General features: G+C 54.9%; 1 protein-coding gene and 1 pseudogene across 1 annotated transcript in view; one reads left to right on the forward strand and one right to left on the reverse strand.

The window, feature by feature from the left end:
• CDC40 (cell division cycle 40) overlaps positions 1–12,309 on the reverse strand; it is a 55,896-nt gene extending 43,587 nt beyond the window's left edge. Inside the window, exons 1-3 of the mRNA XM_076054481.1 lie at positions 12,110–12,309; positions 9,801–9,887; positions 6,970–7,099 (exon numbers count right to left, since the gene is read on the reverse strand). Coding sequence (XP_075910596.1) covers positions 6,970–7,099; positions 9,801–9,887; positions 12,110–12,277 — 385 coding nt within the window. The 5' untranslated portion in view covers positions 12,278–12,309. The remainder of the gene's footprint in view (positions 1–6,969; positions 7,100–9,800; positions 9,888–12,109) is intronic.
• Positions 12,310–15,227: 2,918 nt separating this feature from the next.
• The window catches only part of LOC142906510 (actin-binding protein WASF3-like), a 37,237-nt pseudogene continuing 28,551 nt past the window's right edge, over positions 15,228–23,913 (forward strand).

Here is a 23,913-nt window from a genome sequence, read left to right on the forward strand (position 1 = left end):
AGCTGGTGGGTGGGTGGGTGGGTGTGAGTATGGGTGAGCTGGTGTGTGTGTGAGTATGGGTGAGCTGGTGTGTGTGTGTGAGTATGGGTGAGCTGGTGTGTGTGTGTGAGTATGGGTGAGCTGGTGTGTGAGCTGGTGAGTGTGATTATGGGTGAGCTGGTGTGTGTGTGTGTGAGTATGGGTGAGCTGGTGAGTGTGTGTGAGTGTGGGTGAGCTGGTGTGTGTGTGTGAGTATGGGTGAGCTGGTGTGTGTGTGTGTGAGTATGGGTGAGCTGGTGAGTGTGTGTGAGGATGGGTGAGCTGGTGGGTGAGCTGGTGGGTGGGTGTGTTGGCGTGTGTGTGTGAGTATGGGTGAGCTGGTGGGTGGGTGTGTTGGTGTGTGTGTGTGAGTATGGGTGAGCTGGTGGGTGGGTGGGTGTGTTGGCGTGTGTGTGTGTGAGTATGGGTGAGCTGGTGAGTGTATGGGTGAGCTGGTGGGTGGGTGGGTGTGTGGGTGTGTGTGTGTGTGAGAGTATGGGTGAGCTGGTGGGTGAGCAGGTGGATGGGTGGGTGTGTTGGTGTGTGTGTGAGTATGGGTGAGCTGGTGAGTGTATGGGTGAGCTGGTGGGTGGGTGTGTGTGTGTGAGTATGGGTGAGCTGGTGGAAGAGCTGGTGAGTGTGAGTATGGGTGAGCTGGTGGGTGGGTGGGTGTGTAGGTGAGTGTGTGTGAGTGGGGAGCGATAGTGTAGTGGCTAGCGCGCTGCGCTATGAACCTGGCGACCCGGGTTCGATTCCCGCTCACGGCCAACACCAGTGACGATTATCTGAACCGGTCCCGGGCCTCCCCTAGGTCGACTCAGCCTCAAATGAGTACCTGGTGCGGTGTGTAAACATTGCCACTAGGGAGACAAAGGCGGTCGGGCGTGGTGCTGGCCACCCACCCCCTCGTGTACTGATCCGGCCTTCATAGGTGCTCGCTAACAGCACTTGCCTCTAAAGTCTGTTAAAGCTATATGGGGGATCTTTGTCTTTGTGTGAGTATGGGTGAGCTGGTGGGTGGGTGTGTGAGTATGGGTGGGTTGGTGGGTGGGTATGTGTGTGTGGGTGTGTTGGGGTGTGTTGGTGTGTGTGTGTGTCTGTGAGCTGGTGGGTGGATGTGTGTGTGGGTGTGTGTGTATTGGTGAGCTGGTGGGTGGGTATGTGTGGGTGTGTGTGTTGGTTGCATAACGCTGTGTGGAAGCTACCTGGTCTGTCGCTCGACACTAAGCTTCAGGTCTTCTCGGCGACGGTCATTCCCTCCATTCTCTACGCTTGCGAAACGTGGACCCCCCTAATGGAACCTTTTCGCCGGTTTGAAACATTTAGGCTGGCCTGCCCACGATCCATCCTGGGTTTAACCAGACTGGATTGTGTGAGGAGCTCACAAATCCTTGAAAGATCTGGGCAAGGTCCCATCGGTGAGCTCCTCCGGTGGGCAAGGCTGCGATGGCTGGGTCATGTAGCCCGCATGCCCAGCCACCGCATGCCGAAACAGCTTTTGTTCGGCCGGATCGAGGGGGCTAAGCGGGCGCGGCACGGGCTAGAGAAGAGATGGAGTGATGTGGTACAGGAGGACGTGGAGCTGAGTAGACTTGCCGATGACTGGTACCAGCGGTGTCAAGATCGGCCTCTGTGGAGGAGGCTCGTGAAGGACGCTACTGGGCAGTTGGAGGTAGTCGCCCTCCAACAACAACGGAGGGCGGAGGAGCGGCGCTCACAACAACGAGCGGAGTGCCAGGTGGCTAAAGCACAGCAGGTTGGCACAGTAGGGGGCACAGGTGGTGCATCAGCCAGTCATCTCAGTCAGTCGACCCATGGCACCTGGGTCTGCCCCGTGACCTCCTGCCAGCGGGCGTTCGACACTCCACGTGGCCTCAAGGTGCACATGTCCTGGCACAAGCGTCGTGGTGACGTCACCACCACTTAGTGGCGAATGGCGGTTGTTGTTGTGTGATTATGGGTGAGCTGGTGGGTGGGTGTGTGTGTTGGTGTGTGTGTATATGGTATGGTATTAGTCCGGCAAAACAACCCCCTACCTCCTCGCGGTGCCGGACGGGCAACTCTGTCGTGGACAGTGCTGTGGGGGGAGATCCAATTTTGATTGGCTCCTCCCCTCATGGCAAATGTGTCCACCACAGGGGCTAAACGGGGGCTCTGGACGGGTGCGAGGGGCTGGTAACCCCTCCACCTTCAATTAATTACCACGAAACCACGAGTTAAACTGAAATATGTAACTAATAAGCTTGTGCCGGAGGCCCCGGGGGGCCAGGCGTCTATGACGTCTCCTGGCCAAACCCCAATTGGCGGAGCCAGGAGATTGAATATCTACCCTCGGGGCTCCTCCAGAAACAAGAAAAAGCCACTACGGGTGGCCACGTGGAATGTTCGAACGCTCACTGCGGAGGAGAGGCTGCCACTCCTCTGTCGGGAGCTGGACCGGTACCGCCTGGATCTCTGTGGCATTCAGGAGGTCCGGTGGACCGGCTCTGGCTCCTGCCACCATGAGTGGTGGACAGTTCTCTACTCGGGGCAGCAGACTGCCAAACAACAGGGTGTGGCTCTTCTTTTGAACAAAAGAATGAATGGGGCGTGGGAGCGTGGCGGTGAGGTGTGGGAAGCTGTAAGCCCCAGGCTACTTTGGGCTCGCCTTCCCATCAACCGGAGGCGAGGAATGGTGGTCGTGGTTACTTATGCCCCCACCGAAGATGAACATCCGTGGAGGGATGCAGGCAAAGCCGATGAGTCAGATGCCTTCTATGACCTCCTGTCACAGGTGCTAGCTAAAGTGGCCCTTCGGGATAGAGTCATCATGTTGGGTGACTTCAATGCCCGAGTTGGTCATGATACCGGCACCTGGTCTGGAGTGATTGGAGGGCATGGGCCAGATCAGCTCAATAACAACGGTAGGAGGCTGCTAGATTTTTGTGCAGCCCATGGGCTTGTAATTACCAACACGCTGTTCCGGCATCGGCGCATCCACACAACATCATGGATGCATGCCGGGTCCAAGCAAGAACATCTGCTGGACTACATAGTGACGGACCAGCGGATGCGAGCCCATGTCCTTGACACCAGGACCTACCGTGGAGCTGATCTGCCCTCTGACCATCGACTAGTCATTTGTAAGATGCGCCTGCCATTCTTCCACTCCGGTGGTGGGTGTACACCCAGGACCCCATTCCAACCTAAAGTGGCCTGGTCTCAGTTATCTGATGAAAGTTGCAAGCGAGAATTTCATCATCGCTTGCGGCTGGGATTGGCATCGTCCCCGACTCCTCCTGATGTCGAGGGTAAATGGGCGAAGTTTAGGACTGTGGCTCATGCAGCTGCAATGGCTGCTTTGGGTACGCGGTCCAGACCTCCCCAGAGACCCTGGCTGACAGAGGAGATGTTCAGGATGGTTGAGAAAAAGCGAAAGGCCCACTGTCATCGGCTACAGAATCCCACGTCAGAGAATGAGGAGGCTTACCGCAGCCTTCGCTCGGAGGTTCGGAGAGCCGTGAGGCGCTGCAAGGATGGGTGGTGGTCGCGGGTTGCTGAGGAGATGGAGTCTGCCTCAGTGGCCCGTGATCACAAATCTCTATTTAACTCCATCAAAAAAGTAACCTGCAGCGCCACACCTATTACCATCATTAGGGGAAAATAAGGTGATCCAATCTCCGACCCCCAGGAACAGGTTTGCAGATTTGCTGAGCATTTCTGTGAGGTCCTGGGGGAGGGAAAATCCCTCAGCCAGGAAAACATTGTGGCACAAAGTGAGGATGACCCTGCTGTGGCTGCGGTGCCTCAAATATTGGAAGAAGTCACCCCCTGTGAGTGGCTGGCTGAGGTGCCATCTGTTGAGGAAGTACTGAAGGCGATCCGGAGTCTGAGACCAGGAAAGGCAGCGGGCAGAGATGATCTCCCAAGCGAAATGCTTAGGGAGGGTGGCATTTGTGCACAGACTGCCCTGTATGACATCATAACAATGGTCTGGACCACTGGACGGGTTCCGCAGGATTGGAAGGATGCCCTGGTGGTCCCCCTTTTTAAGAAGGGGGACCGCACAGACCGTAACAACTACAGGGGCATCTCACTCCTCAGTGTGCCGGGAAAGGTCCTGGCAAAGATTATTCAGCATCGCCTTGCCAGGCACGCTGAGAGGCTTGCGGAGCCCCATTGCGGTTTCAGGAAAGGGCGGTCCTGCACAGATGCCATATTTTCTGTCCGTCTGCTACAGCAGAGGTGTAGGGAATTTCAACAAGACCTACATCTCTGCTTTATTGACCTGGTCAAGGCCTATGATACCATCAGTAGGCCTGGGCTCTGGGTTGTTCTTCGTGCTTTTGGAGTACCTGACCCTCTGCTCACGATCATTAAGGACCTTCATGATGGTGAGCGGGCCCGGGTAAAACTACGTGGCCGGGAGTCAGAGCCATTCTCTGTACACCTTGCGGTGCGACAGGGATGTCCTCTGGCTCCCACATTATTTAACATCTATTTTGACCACGTAGTTCGTGAAGCCTTCAATAGCTGTACCGGGGAAATCTCCATATGGTACAGATATAATGGGAGGCTGATCGATGCCCGGGTGCGGTCAAGGGATGGCTCCCTATTGCTCAACTACGTTATGTATGCTGATGATTTGGTAATAGCTGCTCAGTCAGAGGAGAAGTTGGAGACGCTGCTGCTGAGACTGGAGCGTGCCACTAAGAGATGGGACCTTACCATCAGCCCCACCAAAACTAAGCACCTGCCTGGGTATTTTGTACCATCGGACACTCCACCCCCACAACTCCCAATCGGTGATGGGGTAGTTGTGGAGAGAGTGGAGAGTTTCCCATACCTGGGCAGTGTGCTTATGACCGGCTCCAATTTAACAGCAGAGGTCTCACTCCGAATCAGTCGAGCGGCAATATCTTTTCATCGGTTGCATAACGCTGTGTGGAAGCTACCTGGTCTGTCGCTCCGCACTAAGCTTCAGGTCTTCTCAGCCACGGTCATTCCCTCCCTTCTCTACGCTTGCGAAACGTGGATTGTGTGAGAAGCTCACAAATCCTTGAAAGATCTGGCCACGGTCCCATCGGTGAACTCCTCCGGCAGGCAAGGCAGCGTTGGCTGGGTCATGTAGCCCGCATGCCCAGCCACCGCATGCCGAAACAGCTTTTGTTCGGCCGGATCGAGGGGGCTAAACGGGCGCGTCATGGGCTAGAGAAGAGATGGAGTAATGTGGTACAGGAGGACGTGGAGCTGAGTGGACTTGCCGATGACTGGTACCAGCGGTGTCAAGATCGGCCTCTGTGGAGGAGGCTCGTGAAGGACGCTACTGGGCAGTTGGAGGCAGTCGCCCTCCAACAACAACGGAGGGCGGAGGAGCGACACTCACAACAACGAGCGGAGCGCCGGGTGACTAAGGCACAGCAGGTTGGCACAGTAGGGGGCACAGGTGGTGCATCAGCCAGTCATCTCAGTCAGTCGACCCATGGCACCTGCGTCTGCCCCGTGACCTCCTGCCAGCGGGCGTTCGACACTTCACGTGGCCTCAAGGTGCACATGGCCTGGCACAAGCGTCGTGGTGACGTCACCGCCACATAGTGGCGAATGGCGGTTGTTGTGTGTGAGAGTATGGGTGGGTTGGTGTGTGTGTATGGGTGGGTTGGTGTGTGTGTGGGTTGGTGTGTGTGTGGGTATGGGTTGGTCTATGTACGTGTGTGTGTACGTGTGTGTGTACGTGTGTGTGTACGTGTGTGTGTGTACGTGTGTGTGTGTACGTGTGTGTATACGTGTGTGTACGTGTGTGTGTACGTGTGTGTACGTGGTGGGGAGCGATAGTGTAGCGGTTAGCGCGCTGCGCTATGAACCTGGCGACCCGGGTTCGATTCCCGCTCACGGCCAACACCAGTGACGATTATCTGAACCGGTCCCGGGCCTCCCCTAGGTCGACTCAGCCTCAAATGAGTACCTGGTGCGGTGTGTAAACATCGCCACTAGGGAGACAAAGGCGGTCGGGCGTGGTGCTGGCCACCCACCCCCTCGTGTACCGTACCGGCCTTCATAGGTGCTCGCTAACAGCACTTGCCCCTACAGTCTGTTACAGGCTATATGGGGGATCTTTGTCTTTGTCTTTGTACGTGTGTGTGTACGTGTGTGTGTACGTGTGTGTGTACGTGTGTGTACGTGTCTGTGTGTGTAAGTGTGTACGTGTGTGTGTGTACGTGTGTGTGAGTGGGGAGCGATAATGTAGCAGTCAGCGCTACGATGCGCTACGAACCCGGCGACCCGGGTTCGATTCCCGCTCACGGCCAACACCGGTGACAATTATTTTAACCGGTCCTGGACCTCCCCTAGGTCGACTCAGCCTCAAATGAGTACCTGGTGTAGCGGTGTGTAGTGAACATCGCCACTGGGGAGACAAAGGCGGCCGGGGGTGGTGTTGGCCACCCAGCCCCTGATGTGCCGTGCCGGTCGGCCTTCATAGGTACTCGCAAACAGCACTTGCCCCTACAGTCTGTTAAGGCTACACGGGGGATCTTTGTCTTTTTTTGGTGTGTGTGGTTATGGGTGGGTGTTGTTTATAATGATGATGTTGTTTGTGATGATGTTGTTGTTTATGATGATGTTGTTTATAATGTTGTTGTTTATGATGTTGTTTATAATAATGATGATGTTGTTTATAATAATGATGATGTTGTTTTTGATGATGTTGTTTATAATGATGTTGTTTGTGATGATGATGTTGTTTATAATGATGATGTTGTTTGTGATGATGATGTTGTTTATAATGATGATGATGTTGTTTTTGATGATGTTGTTTATAATGATGTTTGTGATCATGATGTTGTTTATAATGATGATGTTGTTTATAATGTTGTTGTTTATAATGATAATGTTTATGATGATGATGATGTTGTTGTTAATGATGATGATGTTGTTGTTTATAATGATGATGTTGTTTATGATGATGGCGGTTACCGTAGCTGGTAAAAGTCCTCCGCTGCTGCTCGAACATGAAGTCGCTGAAGTGAGCCGCCTCCGTGAAGCCGGCCAGGGAGTTCCTCTCCGCGGACATTTGCTTGGTGCGGAATGGGTTGACGGGACCCACCTACGCGGGGCAGACAAACACAAAACAAAGATCTCCCGTATAGCCTTAACAGACTGTAGGGGCAAGTGCTGCTAGCGAGCAGCACCTATGAAGGCCGGAACGGTACACGAGGAGGTGGGTGGCCAGCACCACGCCCGACCGCCTTTGTCTCCCCCAGTGGCGATGTTTACTACACACCGCACCGGGTACTCATTTGAGGCTGAGTCGACCTAGGGGAGGCCCGGGACCGGTTCAGATAATCGTCACTGGTGTTGGCCGCGAGCGGGAATCGAACCCGGGTCGCCGGGTTCATAGCGCAGCGCGCTAACCGCTACACTATCGCTCGCCTTCAGACACACACAGACATACACACACACATACACATACATACAGACACACACAGACATACATACATAGAGACAACAACAACCGCCATTCGCCACTAAGTGGCGGACGTCACCACGACGCTTGTGCCAGGCCATGTGCACCTTGAGGCCACGTGAAGTGTCGAACGCCCGCTGGCAGGAGGTCACGGGGCAGACCCAGGTGCCACGGGTCGACTGACTGAGATGACTGGCTGATGCACCACCTGTGCCCCCTACTGTGCCAACCTGCTGTGCTTTAGCCACCCTGCGCTCCGCTCGTTGTTGTGAGCGTCGCTCATCCGCCATCCGTTATTGTTGGAGGGCGACTGCCTCCAACTGCCCAGTAGCGTCCTTCACGAGCCTTCTCCACAGAGGCCGATCTTGACACCGCTGGTACAGTCATCGGCAAGTCCACTCAGCTCCACGTCCTCCTGTACCACATCACTCCATCTCTTCTCTGGCCCAGTGCCGCGCCCGTTAAGCCCCCTCGATCCGGTCGAACATAAGCTGTTTCGGCATGCGGTGGCTGGGCATGCGGGCTACATGACCCAGCAAACGCAGCCTTGCCTGCCGGTGGAGCTCACCGATGGGACCTTGCCCAGATCTTTCAAGGATTTGTGAGCTCCTCACACAATCCAGTCTGGTTAAACCCAGGATGGATCGTAGGTAGGCCAGCCTAAATGTCTCTAACCGGCGAAGATGTTCCATTAGGGGGGTTCACGTTTCGCAAGCGTAGAGAAAAGAGGGAATGACCGTGGCCGAGAAGACCTGAAGCGTAGTGCGGAGCGACAGACCAGGTAGCTTCCACACAGCGTTACGCAACAGATGAAAAGATATTGCCGCTCGACTGATTCGGAGTGAGACCTCTGCTGTTAAACTGGAGCCGGTCATAAGCACACTGCCCAGGTATGGGAAACTCTCCACTCTCTCCACAACTGCCCCATCACTGAATGGGAGTTGTGGGGGTGGAGTGTCCGATGGTACAAAATACCCAGGCAGGTGCTTAGTTTTGGTGGGGCTCTTAGTGGCACGCTCCAGTCTCAGCAGCAGCGTCTCCAACTCCTCCTCTGAATTATAAGCTATTACCAAATCATCGACATACATAACGTGGTTGAGCAATAGGGAGCCATCCCTTGACCGCACCCGGGCATCGATCAGCCTCCCATTATATCTGTACCAAATGGAGATTCCCCCGGTACAGCTATTGAAGGTTTCAAAAACTACGTGGTCAAAATAGATGTTAAATAATGTGGGAGCCAGAGGACATCCCTGTCGCACCCCAAGGTGTACAGGGAATGGCTCTGACTCCCGGCCACGTAGTTTTACCCGGGCCCGCTCACAATCATGAAGGTCCTTAATGATCGTGAGCAGAGGGTCAGGGACTCCAAAAGCACGAAGAACCCAGAGCCCAGGCCTACTGATGGTATCATAGGCCTTGACCAGGTCAATAAAGCAGAGATGTAGGTCTTGTTGGAATTCCCTACACCTCTGCTGTAGCAGACGGACAGAAAATATGGCATCTGTGCAGGACCGCCCTTTCCTGAAACCGCATTGGGGCTCCGCAAGCCTCTCCTCAGCGTGTCCTAGCAAGGATGTTAAATAATCCTTGCCAGGACCTTTCCCGGCACACTGAGGAGTGAGATGCCCCTGTAGTTGTTACAGTCTGTGCGGTCCCCCTTCTTAAAGAGGGGGACCACCAGGGCATCCTTCCAATCCTGCGGAACCCGTCCAGTGGTCCAGATTGTTGTTATGATGTCATATAGGGCAGTCTGTGCACAAACGCCACCCTCTCTCAGCATTTCGCTTGGGAGATCGTCTCTACCCGGTGCCTTTCCTGGTCTCAGACTCTGGATCGCCTTCAGTACTTCCTCAACAGATGGCACCTCGGCCAGCCACTCACAGGGGCTGACTTCTTCTTCCAATATTTGAGGCACCGCAGCCTCAGCAGGGTCATCCCCACTTTGTGTAGTATGTAGTGTATAGTGTAGTGTATAGTGAAGTATGTAGTGTAGTGCATCATGATGTATTTAGTGTATAGTGTAGTGTGTATTGCAGTGTATAGTGTAGTGTATAGTCAAGCGTGTAGCGTAGTGTATAGTGTAGTAATTAGCATCTAGTGTAGCGTGTATCGTAGTGTACAGTATAGTAATTAGTATATAGTGTAGCGTGTAGCAGACTGTATAGTGTTGTGTGCAGCATAGTGTACAGTGTAGTATGCAGTGTATAATGTAGTGTGGATGCAGATACAGGGAGGAAGAGATGGGGAGGGAGACGTGGAGAGAGGGGCGCCCGCGAATTCAAAGCTGTCGATTCTCAACCCGGCGGGAGGGAGGCTTGCGTTGTGAGCGAGCGATCACCTCCGGAGCGAAGAGCGTCTCGTACGTGGGGTTGAACATCACTTCCCGGCAGCTCGGGTCCAGGTGCTTGCCTGTGTCCACCTCTTCCTGTAGCAGCAGCAGCGGCAATAATATCGGAGTCGTCATCATCATCATCAATAACATCATCATTCACAATAATAACAACAGCAACATCGTGAATAGTAACAGCATCATTATGATCAACATCATCATTCACAGTAACAACAGCAACATCGTGAATAGTAACAGCATCATCATGATCAACATCATCATTCACAGTAACAACAGCAACATCGCGAATAGTAACAGCATCATCATGATCAACATCATCATTCACAACAACAACGTGAATAGTAACAGCATCATCATGATCAACATCATCACCATTCATAATAATAATATCATCGGTAATAATAACAGCATTGGCATGATCGTCAACAGCATCATCATTCAGCATAACAGCATCATCATTAACATCATAAACAGAACCATCATCATTGACAACACCGTTCAAAAACAGCATCATCGTGAACAAAATAATTCATTAAGAGCAGCAGCAGCAGCATCACAATGAAAATCATCATCAACATCATAAGCAGAAGAATCATTCATAACAGCATCACCATTAACGACTCCATTCAGATTTTACAGCATCACCATTCACGACAGAAATAAATCAACGCATCCGCCAATAACACCGTGGCCTTAAAAGGCTAAGTAAATATATTTGGCGACGTTTTGGGCAATGGCCCTTCTTCATAGTCACAGACGTGATATGTATTTACTGTATGTTGAACTTTATTCGCACCGTACGTAGCCAACCGTGCTAATCTATGGGTCTCTGTGGGTGTCTCTATGGGTGTCTCTATGGGTCTGGGTGTCTATATGGGTCTGTGGGTCTCTGTGGGTCTCTGTGGGTCTCTGTGGGTGTCTCTATGGGTCTGGGTGTTCTGTGGGTCTCTGTGGGTGTCTCTATGGGTCTGGGTGTTCTGTGGGTCTCTGTGAGTGTCTCTATGGGTCTGGGTGTCTGTGGGTCTCTGTGGGTGTCTCTATGGGTCTGGGTGGGTGTCTCTATGGGTCTGGGTGTCTGTGGGTCTCTGTGGGTGTCTCTATGGGTCTGGGTGTTCTGTGGGTCTCTGTGGGTGTCTCTATGGGTCTGGGTGTTCTGTGGGTCTCTGTGAGTGTCTCTATGGGTCTGGGTGTCTCTATGGGTCTGGGTGTCTGCGGGTCTCTGTGGGGGTCTCTATGGGTCTGGGTGTCTATGGGTCTGGGTGGGTGTCTCTATGGGTCTGGGTGTCTGTGGGTCTCTGTGGGTGTCTCTATGGGTCTGGGTGTCTCTATGGGTCTGGGTGTCTGCGGGTCTCTGTGGGGGTCTCTATGGGTCTGGGTGTCTATGGGTCTGGGTGGGTGTCTCTATGGGTCTGGGTGTCTGTGGGTCTCTGTGGGTGTCTCTATGGGTCTGGGTGTCTGTGGGTCTCTGTGGGTGTCTCTATGGGTCTGGGTCTCTATGGGTGTCTCTATGGGTCTGGGTGTCTCTATGGGTCTGGGTGTCTGCGGGTCTCTGTGGGGGTCTCTATGGGTCTGGGTGTCTATGGGTCTGGGTGGGTGTCTCTATGGGTCTGGGTGTCTGTGGGTCTCTGTGGGTGTCTCTATGGGTCTGGGTGTCTCTATGGGTCTGGGTGTCTGCGGGTCTCTGTGGGGGTCTCTATGGGTCTGGGTGTCTATGGGTCTGGGTGGGTGTCTCTATGGGTCTGGGTGTCTGTGGGTCTCTGTGGGTGTCTCTATGGGTCTGGGTGTCTGTGGGTCTCTGTGGGTGTCTCTATGGGTCTGGGTCTCTATGGGTGTCTCTATGGGTCTGGGTCTCTATGGGTGTCTCTATGGGTCTGGGTCTCTATGGGTCTGGGTGTCTGTGGGTAAGTTGAACTTCTTTCACACCGTACGTAGCCAACCATGCTAATCTGTGGAGATGGGGGGAGAGAGGGGGGAGAGAGAGGGGGGGTAGAGAGGGGGGGTAGAAAGGGGGGTAGAGGGGGGGTAGAGAGGGGGTGTAGAGGGGGGGGGGGGTAGAGAGGGGGGGGGTAGAGAGGGGGGGGGGGTAGAGAGGGGGGTAGAGAGGCGAGCAGCCCCCTTCACATTCCGTACAGCGGATAGGCCCCGGGAGACCCCGCCCCCTCCCCTCCCCCGCCCCATTGGACCGAGCGGCCCCACGTGACCGGTCGCGGCGGCCCATGCGCGCTACCAAATCTAGAATTGCGCGCGCCGCGAGCCTTGCGAGATAAATTTTCGCGACTTCAATCGCCCGCGGGAACCTTCGTGGCGACTTCCGGCGCCGCGTTCAGGACGAGCGCCGTCTTCTGCTGAGGGTCAGGCGGCTGAAGCGGCTTGAGGTGGAGCGCGAGGCTCTCCTCGACGCCATCGCCCGCGTCACTCTCGTCACTGCCTCCCTCGTAAGCGACCAGCGACGAGGCGGCCGCCATCGCGATAACGGAAGTGACGGTGGTGTGGGAGGGGCGGGTGGGGGTAAAGGAAGTGACGTAGAAGGCCCCGCCATGTTGGTAAGGGAGAGCGGTGTGGGCGTCATGTTGGTAAGGTTTCAAGTTTCACGTCTTCGGTATATAGCCCTGTGAGCCATGCGGCTCTTGAATCGGGTGCAACCGCAACAAACAAAAAACATGAACAAGAAAGCATCTTAAAGTGACTATGTGACTGTGGAAACAGCCAATTCCAGGAAAAAACAGCAAAGCCTTCCAGAAAAAGCACCGCATGTCAATGCTGTGTGTTAAGGAAGCGGTGTGAGGGAGGGGGCGCCATGTTGGTAAGGGGAAGCGGTGTTGGGAGGGGGCGCCATGTTAGTAAGGAAGCGGTGTTGGGGAGCGATGAGTGTAGTGGGGGGGAACTCCATTTTGGTTAATGGTGGGGGCTGCCATGTTGGTAAGGGATTGGCATGGGGGGGGAAGGGTGGCCGCCATGTTGATAAGAGAGTGCGGGCGCCATCTTGGTATGGGCTGTCGTTACGTCACTACAGAATCTGAATCTTTATTCAGAACTGGACGAATCCGATGATCTATGAAGCTCTTTCTCACACTCACGTCATTGGTGTGGAGCATTACGTCTCCACGTTGGGACGCCGTATTGGTAAGGAATCTACGAGGTAACTTATAGAGTGACTACATGCTAATCTTAAACAATAACGTGTATCATTCGCCAACAATTTAAAAATTAATTCTAGATTAGATACAGCGAACTTTTTTGTTCTGTCTGTTCCACCTGAAGACGGAAGCTTGTGTTGTCTCCGAAACGTCGTGATTTAATGTAGTTGTTTTATTTTATTTTTATTTTACCTACGTGACTTTACCGAATTTAAAAATTGTAATATTATTTTTCATCAGGGCCCTATGGTATTTAAAAGTGCAATCTTCAACCCTTATTTTCCGCATTCTGTCTCTCTGAAGAAGGGCCTTTTGACGTTTGTGAAAAAAAAGATAATTTTATCTCATCGGATTCCTCCAGTAGAAAACAGGTCCCTGCAGGGTGGGCTGGTAGGACAAGTCTCTGCGCTGTCTATTGCTGATTTTACACCCCAACAGCACGAGATTTCACTTCGTTAAAGTATTGAAAGGGGACGGACGGACACATTAATCTATTGCAGGCTGGTACACTCAGTTTACAACTTCGTTCCTACCAGTATAAGTTTGTATTATAAAGGCCACACACACTGTTATACTGGTAGGAACCTCTGCGGCTGGGTGGGGAGGGGGGGGCTGGGTGGGGCTGAGTGGGGAGGGGCTGAGTGGGGCTGGGTGGGGAGGGGCTGGGTGGGGAGGGGCTGGGTGGGGAGGGGAGGGGCTGGGTGGGGAAGGGCTGGGTGGGGAGGGTGGGGAGGGGCTGGGTGGGGAGGGGCTGGGTGGGGCTGGGTGGGGAGGGGAGGGGCTGGGTGGGGAAGGGCTGGGTGGGGAGGGTGGGGAGGGGCTGGGTGGGGAGGGTGGGGAGGGGCTGGGTGGGGAGGGGAGGGGCTGGGTGGGGAGGGGCTGGGTGGGGAGGGTGGGGTAGGGCTGGGTGGGGAGGGGCTGGTCACCCCGTGGTGCCCTTATAAAACTCAACGTTCAACCTACTCACGCCGGCTTGTGCCCGCCCTCACAGTCGGGCACATTGTGCTGAACACACCACGTGGTGGTGCCGCCATTGTTGTTGACCCTGGCCATTGACCGAGCAACCCAACGTTCCTACCAGCTCCCTCCGCAGTAAGAATGTGTTTATTGACGAGTGTGTTTAAATATTCTTAGCTCTTTCGGTAAAGTCACGTTGAAGGGAAACAATACAATAATAATATATATATAAGTCCTGTTGTTTATTCTAGATTTAAGGCTTTCGTGACTGCTAGGATCCATACTCTTTGGTTCTATTGGGTAAAGTCACGTAGGTGAAAATAAAATAACAAAAAATCACGACGTTTCGGCCACAACACAAGCGGCCTTCATCAGGTGAAGGGACGAGACTCCAGCGCTGTCCTCCAGACGGTCTCGTCCCTTCACCTGATGAAGGCCGCTTGTGTTGTGGCCGAAACGTCGTGATTTTTAGTTATTTTATTTTCACCTACGTGACTTTACCCAATAGAACCAAAGAGTATAAAGTCCTGTTGTTGTTCGTTATTCATTAGTGTTGTAGGGTTTTTTTTTACCAGAAGAAATAAAATCAACTTTAAATGTGATGGCATTTGCAGAGACTCCTCCTCGATCTCTTTCCTGGACGGAACTACTTCCCCTCCCCCTCCCCCGCGCGGATGTACACATCCATAATGGCCCCCACCCCTCCCATCACGATCCAATGGCAGTCTTCACATCCCGAACCGCATCACTCACTCCGCTCCGCAACCCCGCCCCAGCGGCGCTTCACCCGCGGAGGGATATTACCGACACCACCACCACCCCCCCATCCACAATGCGAATCGGATGATATTCTTGGTTCTTTCGGTAAAGTCACGTAGATAGAAAACAATACAAATATAATAACAGAAAAATAAAAATAACGAATTGTTTGAAAATAATAAAAGCAAAAAGAACACAATAAAAACACTAACATAAAATAATAAAGAGAAAATAATAAAAGCTTTTATTATTTTTAATTTATTATTTACATTTTTTATTTTAATTTTATTACATTCTTGGGTCTTTCGGTAGATAGGTTCTTTATTTTCTATTAATTATTATTTTTAATTCTATTTTAGTATTTTATTGTGGGGTTTTTTGTTGCTTTTATTATTATTTTGTACCTATCGACGTGACTTTTTTTACCGAAAGACCCTAGAATATGAATTCCTGCAGTCACCGAAAGTTTTAAGTTAAAAATGCGAATCGGATGATGATGCTGATGATGCGGATGATGATGATGATGCTGATGATGAGGAAGAAGAAGAAAGTAGTCCCGGCATTAATTAAATTAATAAATAAAACCGCGGCAAGGCCTGAGGTGGGACGGCGGTGGAGGCGCTGGCAGAGAGAGGCGGATGCCGCGAAAACCTTGAAGCGATCGACAAATAATCTCGCACAAAGTTTAGCTTTTTTTTTTAACGCGACGAACGAACGGAATCGCGACGGCGGCTGTGGATTTTACCTCGTAAAACGAACTTTGGAAAAGTCTGCGCCGAGGCAGGTAATTGATAAAGCCTGTGGGGAGGGGAGGCGGGGTCGGTCGGTCTTTACCCCCCCTCTTGCCTGACCGGTGGCCGAGGCTTTGATCCGTCGGGCCCGAAGGCCGCGATGGGGGTTCGGGGGTTAGGGGTTGGGGCCTGTAAGTCTTTCGTTCTTTCGGTAAAGTCACGCAGGTACAAAATAAAGCGATTTATTTTAAATAAAGTATTTTATTTTCTGCCTGCGTGACTTTACCGAAAGAACCGAAGGGGTTGGGATTCCTGCAGTCCACGAGAGCTTCAAATGAAGTGTTTCCAAGTTGAATAGACACCCGAGTTTAGTTGTTGTTGTTCTAGTTTTAACGTCTTAACGCGTTTTGTTCAATTTTATGAGGGAAGAATGTGTACTAAAAAATGTTATTGTAATTTTACGGGGGTGGGTGGGGGGGTGGAAATATATATTTTTTAAACCGACAGAAAATTTAAAGTTTTTCTTGTTTCCATAGTTTTGTTGCGACGAGTTGTCGATTAATCGAAACGTCTCGACGTTTCGGGCATTGCCCCTACCTCTTTCGTGAGGGTGGACACCCTCTCTCTCCCTCCCTCGAGCGGTTTCGATCTCCGGGAGCGCCACTTGGAACGCGGGCGCGGCGTGGGCATCGTGGCTGTCAAAGCCCTCCATAGTCACCACGTCTACCTCCATTGTGACGGGACACTGTACTATACACTACACTATACACTACACTATACACTACACTATACACTACACTATACACTACACTATACTATACACTACACTATACACTACACTATATTACACTACACTATATTACACTACACTATATTACACTACACTATATTACACTACACTATATACTACACTATACACTACACTATATACTACACTATACACTATATACTACACTATACACTATATACTACACTATACACTACACTATATACTACACTATACACTACACTATACACTACACTATATTACTACACTATACACTACACTATACACTACACACTACACTATACACTGTATACTACATTATACACACTACACTATACACTACACTATACACACTACACTATACACTACACTATACACTACACTATACACTACACTATACACTACACTATACACACTACACTATACACACTACAATATACACACTACACTATACACACTACACTATACACACTACACTATACACACTACACTATACACACTACACTATACACTACACTATACACTACACTATACTATACACTCTACTATACACTATACTATACACTCTACACTACACTACTATACACTGCACTATACACTACACTACTATACACTACTATACACTACACTACTATACATTACACTATGCACTACTATACATTACACTATACACTACTATATACCCCACAGCTGTCAACCCATACGGTTTACCCCGTATACTTGTACAGGGAAATTGAGTTTTCAAGTCCATACGGAGTGCAGCCGTTTCAATACAGGCACAGTGATAATGTTGTTGTTGTTGTCTATGTGTTTGTGTTCATCTCCATGTGATGGGACTTTGTAGGACGAACGTTGAGATTTATAAGTGGCACGGGGTGACCATTAAGGTCTGAATTGGTCTATAATAAGGATTGACAGGTATGGTACTGTCTGTACAGTAGGTGTACTGTCTATACAGTGTGCGTACTGTCTGTACAATGCGCGTGCTGTAGATTTGACACCGATGGGCAACTCCCCCCGCCTCTTGCCGAGAGGCATGGAAGAGTAGGCCAACGTCGCTCCCGAGTGGTTCTGGAATTCAGTCCACGCTACCCCTTGCTGGGCAGGTGGTTGGTTGGCTGGCTGGGTGGGTCCTGGGTGCCTCACTGGCTGGCTGGCTCTGTGGCTGGGTGGGTCCTGGGTGGCTGGGTGGCTGGCTGGGTGGGTGGCTCTGTGGCTGGGTGGGTGGCTGGCTGGGTGGTTGGCTGGGTGGGTGGCTGGCTGGGTGGGTGGTTCCTGAGTGGCTGGCTGGGTGACTGGCTGGCTGGGTGGGTGGCTGGCTGGCTGGGTGGTTCCTGAGTGGCTGGCTGGGTGACTGGCTGGCTGGGTGGGTGGCTGGCTGGCTGGGTGGTTCCTGAGTGGCTGGCTGGGTGGCTGGCTGGGTGGGTGGCTGGCTGGGTGGGTGGTTCCTGAGTGGCTGGCTGGGTGACTGGGTGGGTGGCTGGCTGGCTGGCTGGGTGGCTGGCTGGCTGGGTGGCTGGCTGGGTGGTTCCTGAGTGGCTGGCTGGGTGGCTGGCTGGGTGGCTGGCTGGGTGGGTGGCTGGCTGGGTGACTGGCTGGCTGGGTGGGTGGCTGGCTGGCTGGGTGACTTGCTGGCTGTCTGGCTGGGTGGCTGGCTGGGTGGTTCCTGAGTGGCTGGCTGTGTGGGTGCGTGGCCGGGTGGCCGTGCAGAGGGACGACTCTCGTGTCGAAACCGATCCCCTGAGTTTGTTCCGTCTCTTGAAGCAACGCTGCCCAATTTTGCGCGTCCGGCGTGCGCGCCCCGCGGCTGATTGGGGACGAGCGAGGATTGCCGTAGTGCTCTAAACGTGGCGAGACGGACGGATTGCGTGGAGGGAGACGCCCGCGAATTCACTTGTTCCCCGAGAGGGCGGTTGTCTTGTCGGCCCTCGCGGACTCCGCGCTGCGACGCGCCGATGCCGCGAATGGAAACGGGAACAAAAACCGCTTCGAGGACACGGAAAGAGGAAGAGGCGCCCACGCTTGGGCACGGTCGGCCACGTACGCCGTGAAATAAGTCAACGTACATACATAGAGGGGGGGGGGTGGCTGGGAGATGTTAACTTCCTCGCCCGGTGCGCAGGAGGTCGTGGGTTCGATCCCGACTCCTGACGATGCCAGCTGCTGCTGCTGTAGATTTGGAGTTTGCGTGTCTCTCTCTGATCGTCATCACGGTGGCTGGGAGATTTGAACTTCCTCGCCCGGTGCGCAGGAGGTCGTGGGTTCGATCCCGACTCCTGACGATGCCTGCTGCTGTATATTTGGAGTCTGCGTCTCTCTCTCTCTGATCGTCATCACGGTGGCTGGGAGATGTTAACTTCCTCGCCCGGTGTGCAGGAGGTCGTGGGTTCGATCCCGACTCCTGACGATGCCTGCTGCTGTATATTTGGAGTCTGCATCTCTCTCTCTCTCTGATCGTCATCACGGTGGCTATGAGATTTTAACTTCCTCGCCCGGTGTGCAGGAGGTCGTGGGTTCGATCCCGACTCCTGACGATGCCTGCTGCTGTATATTTGGAGTTTGCGTGTCTCTCTCTCCCCCACCCCCCGTGGTCGCGTGGATTTCCCCCCCCCCCCCCCCGTTATTTTTCCCCTCCACGTTTTAGAATCAACATCGCCACGCGGTTTAGCATCTATTTGCCTGCTGCTGTAAATGTCCAGGTGATGATAATGCCGCTTCGTTGAGCTTATCATGTGTTTTTTTTTCCGCCAGGTTGCTTCTTAGAAAGAGCTGCATGGCCCGCTGGGCCTGACCGGCTCGAATAAAATCTAGTTTTACTTTGCTCTCAGACCTGTCCCGTGCCACGCGTAGCCACCCGCGTATTTGGGATTTGGTCTTTGTGTGTAATTAGCTTGCGGCATCGTGGGATGCTGTTGGCGTGGACGACGCTGCTGTGCGAAATTCAAAGTTGTATCGTTAATATTAAAGGCTTACACGGGCGACATTTGTGCGTGCGTGCGTGTGTGCGTGCGTTAGGTGCACAATGCCTCTGGTGAAGCGCAGCATCGAGCCCGTGTATCTGTGTCGTCGGGCACTGCCACCCAGCGTCAAGAACGAGCTCGAGTGCGTGACCAACGTCACCCTCTCGGACATCATCCGGCAGCTCGGCAGCCTCAGTGAGGGCCACACTCGCTCGCACACACACACACACACAACACACACACACGCTCGCTCGCCCACACACACGCTCGCCCACACACACACGCACACTCGTCCACACACGCTCGCCCACACACACACACACGCTCGCTCGCCCACACACACGCTCGCCCACACACACACACGCTCGCACACACACACACACACGCTCGCCCACACACACACACACACACGCTCGCTCGCCCACACACACACGCTCGCCCACACACACACACGCTCGCTCGCCCACACACGCTCGCTCGCCCACGCACGCTCGCCCACGCACGCCCACACTCGTCCACGCCCACACTCGTCCACGCACACACTCGTCCACACACACACTCGTCCACACACACACTCGTCCACACACACACTCGTCCACACACACACTCGTCCACACACACACTCGTCCACACACTCGCCCACACACGCACGCCCACACACACTCGCCCACACACGCTCGCTCGCCCACGAATGCTCGTTCACGCATGCTCGCCCACACACGCTCGCCCACACACACGCTCGTCCATGCTCGTCCACACACGCTCGTCCACACGCGTTCGCCTACACACGCTCGCCCCACACGCTCGCCCCACACGGTCGCCCCACACACGGTCGTCCACACGCTCGTCCACGCACGCTCGCCCGCACACGCTCGCCCACACACGCTCGCCCCACGCTCACTCGTCCACACACGCTCGTCCACACACGCTCGCTCGCCCACACACACTCGCCCCCACACACGCTCGCCCACACACACGCTCGCCTCACGCGCACAGCAAGACGGATGTCACTCCACCCCCCACCCCCCCCGTGATGCCTGTGTTTAGGCCGGGGTCTCAGTGGTCGGTGGTTCAGTGTCCCCATGTCTCCATGTGTCTCTGTCTCCTTGGTCTCTTCCTGTCGTGTGTGTCTCCCCGTGTGTCTCCCCGTGTGTCTCCCCTTGTGTCTCCCCGTGTGTCTCCCCGTGTGTCTCCCCTTGTGTCTCCCCGTGTGTCTCCCCGTGTGTCTCCCCGCGTGTCTCCCCGCGTGTCTCCCCGCGTGTCTCCCCGCGTGTCTCCCCGTGTGTCTCCCCGTGTCACCCCATCTGTGTCTCCCCGTGTGTGTCTCCCCTTGTATCTCCCCTTGTATCTCCCCGTGTGTGTCCCCGCGTGTCCAGGCAAGCATGCGGAGGATGTGTTTGGGGAGCTCATCCGGGAGACGAGTGGCTTCTGCCTCCGCTCCATCGCCCTGCAGGATCGGATCGACCGCCTCTCCCTGCGCGTCACCTCCCTCGACTCCAGTGTGGAGGAGGGTGAGGCCCTCCGCTCGCTCACCACTCACCACTCACTCTCACTTACCACTCGCTCACCATTCACTCTCACTTACCGCTCACTCACCACTCGCTCACCACTCACGCCACTCACCACTCGCTCACCACTCACGCCACTCGCTCTCACTCACCGCTCGCTCTCACTCACCACTCACTCACCACTCACGCCACTCACCAACCGCTCACCACTCACGCCACTCGCTCTCACTCACCGCTCGCTCTCACTCACCACTCACGCCACTCACCAACCGCTCACCACTCACGCCACTCGCTCTCACTCACCGCTCGCTCTCACTGCTCGCTCACCACTCACTCGCCACTCGCTCTCAATCACCACTCGCTCTCACTGACCACTCGCTCACCACTCACTCGCGCCACTCACCACTCACTCAAGCCACTCACCACTCAATCGCCACTCACCGCTCGCTCTCACTCACCACTCACTCGCCACTCACCGCTCGCTCTCACTTGCCACTCGCTCTCACTCACTGCTCGCTCACCTCTCACTCACGCCACTCATAACTCACTCACCACTCATAACTCACTTACCACTCACCCTCACCACCCACTCTCACCCACTTGTGTCCGTGTGTGCAGTCTCCCTGCAGGACATCAACCTTACCAAGGCGTTCCACAGCTCCACGGTGCAGGACCAGCAGGTGGTGTCACGTGACAGCTTCCCACTGCCGCTTCGAGACACCTACAACCACAGTGACAAGCCTCCTCCACTCTCCATCCTGTCCCCTTACCGGTGAGCCACTCACCCAGCCACTCAGCCAGCCACTCACCCAGCCAGGCGACAGCTACAACCACAGTGACAAGCCTCCTTCACTCTCCATCCTGTCCCCTTACTGGTGAGTTACTCACCCAGCCACTCGCCCAGCCACTCAGCCAGTCACTCACCCAGCCACTCACCCGGCTACTCACCCAGCCACTCACCTAGCTACTAACCCAGCCACTCACCCAGCCACTCACCCAACCAGGCCACAGCTACAACCACAGTGACAAGCCTCCTCCACTCTCCATCCTGTCCCCTTACCGGTGAGCCACTCACCCAGCCACTCAGCCAGCCACTCAGCCAGCCACTCACCCAGCCACTCACCCAGCCACTCACCCAGCCACTCACCCAGCCACTCACCCAACCAGGCGACAGCTACAACCACAGTGACAAGCCTCCTCCACTCTCCATCCTGTCCCCTTACCGGTGAGCCACTCACCCAGCCACTCACCCAGCCACTCAGCCAGTCACTCACCCAGCCACTCACCCGGCTACTCACCCAGCCACTCAGCCAGTCACTCACCCAGCTACTCACCCAGTCACTCACCCAGCCACTCACCTGGCTACTCACCCAGCCACTCAGCCAGCTACTCACCCAGCTACTAACCCAGCTACTAATCCAGCCTCTCACCCAGCCACTCACCCAGCCACTCACCCAGCCACTCAACAAGCCAGTCATTCGCCCAGCCACTCACCCAGCCACTCACCCAGCTACTAACCCAGCCACTCACCCAGCTACTAATCCAGCCTCTCACCCAGCCACTCACCCAGCCACTCAACAAGCCAGTCACTCACCCAGCCACTCACCCGGCTACTCACCCGCCAGTCACTCAGCCAGCCACTCAGCCAGCCACTCAGCCAGCCACTCAGCCAGCCACTCACCCGGCCACTCACCCGGCCACTCACCCGGCCACACACCCGGCCACTCACCCGGCCACTCACCCGGCCACTCACCCGGCCGCTCACCCGGCCGCTCACCCGGCCGCTCACCCGGCCGGTCACCCGCCCGGCCACTCGCCCGGCCACTCGCCCGGCCACTCGCCCGGCCACTCGCCCGGCCACTCACCCGGCCACTCACCAGGCCACTCACCCGGCCATTCACCCGGCCACTCACCCGGCCATTCACCCAACCAGGCGACAGCTACAACCACAGTGACAAGCCTCCTCCACTCTCCATCCTGTCCCCTTACCGGTGAGCTACTCACCCAGCCACTCAGCCAGTCACTCACCCAGCCACTCACCCAGCCACTTACCCGGCTACTCACCCAGCCACTCACCCAGCCACTCACCCAGCCACTCACCCAGCTACTCACCCAGCTACTAACCCAGCCACTCACCCAGCCACTCACCCAGCCACTCACCCCGCCACTCAACAAGCCAGTCACTCACCCGCCAGTCACTCACCCAGCCACTCACCCAGCCACTCACCCAGCCACTCACCCAGCGACTCAGCCAGCCACTCAGACAGCCACTTACCCAGCCACTCACCCAACCACTCACCCAGCCACTCACCCAGCCAGGAGATGGCTACAACCACAGTGACAAGCCTCCTCCACTCTCCATCCTTTCCCCTTACCGGTGAGCGACTCACCCAGCCACTCACCCAGCCAGTCACTCACCCAGCCACTCACCCAGCCACTCACCCAGCCACTTAGCCAGCCACTCACCCAGCCACTCAGCCAGTCACTCACCCAGCCAGTCACTCGCCCGGCCACTCACCCGGCCACTCACCCGGCCACTCACCCGGCCACTCACCCGGCCACTCACCCGGCCACTCGCCCGGCCACTCACCCGGCCACTCACCCGGCCACTCACCTAACCAGGCGACAGCTACAACCACAGTGACAAGCCTCCTCCACTCTCCATCTTCTCCCCTTACCAGTGAGCTACTCACCCAGCCACTCACCCAGCCACTCAGCCAGTCATTCACCCAGCCACTCGCCCAGCTACTCACCCAGCCACTCAGCCAGTCACTCAGCCAGTCACTCAGCCAGTCACTCAGCCAGCCACTCACCCAGCCACTCACCCAGCCACTCACCCGGCCACTCACCCGGCCACTCACCCGGCCACTCACCCGGCCACTCACCCGGCCACTCACCCGGTCACTCACCCGGCCACTCACCCGGCCACTCACCCAACCAGGCGACAGCTACAACCACAGTGACAAGCCTCCTCCACTCTCCATCCTGTCTCCCAACCGGTGAGCGACTCACCCAGCCACTCAGCCAGTCACTCACCCAGCCACTCACCCAGCTACTCACCCAGCTACTAACCCAGCCACTCACCCAGCCACTCACCCAGCCACTCAACAAGCCAGTCACTCACCCGGCCACTCACCCGGCTACTCACCCGGCCAGTCACTCACCCAGCCACTCAGCCAGCCACTCAGCCAGCCACTCACCCAGCCACTCACCCAGCCACTCACCCAGCCACTCACCCAGCCACTCACCCAGCCAGGAGACGGCTACAACCACAGTGACAAGC

The sequence above is a fragment of the Petromyzon marinus genome, chromosome 66 (assembly GCF_048934315.1).
Source record: "Petromyzon marinus isolate PM22_M1 ecotype Great Lakes invasive population chromosome 66, UKy_Petmar_22M1.pri1.0, whole genome shotgun sequence".
NCBI classification, from domain to species: domain Eukaryota; kingdom Metazoa; phylum Chordata; class Hyperoartia; order Petromyzontiformes; family Petromyzontidae; genus Petromyzon; species Petromyzon marinus.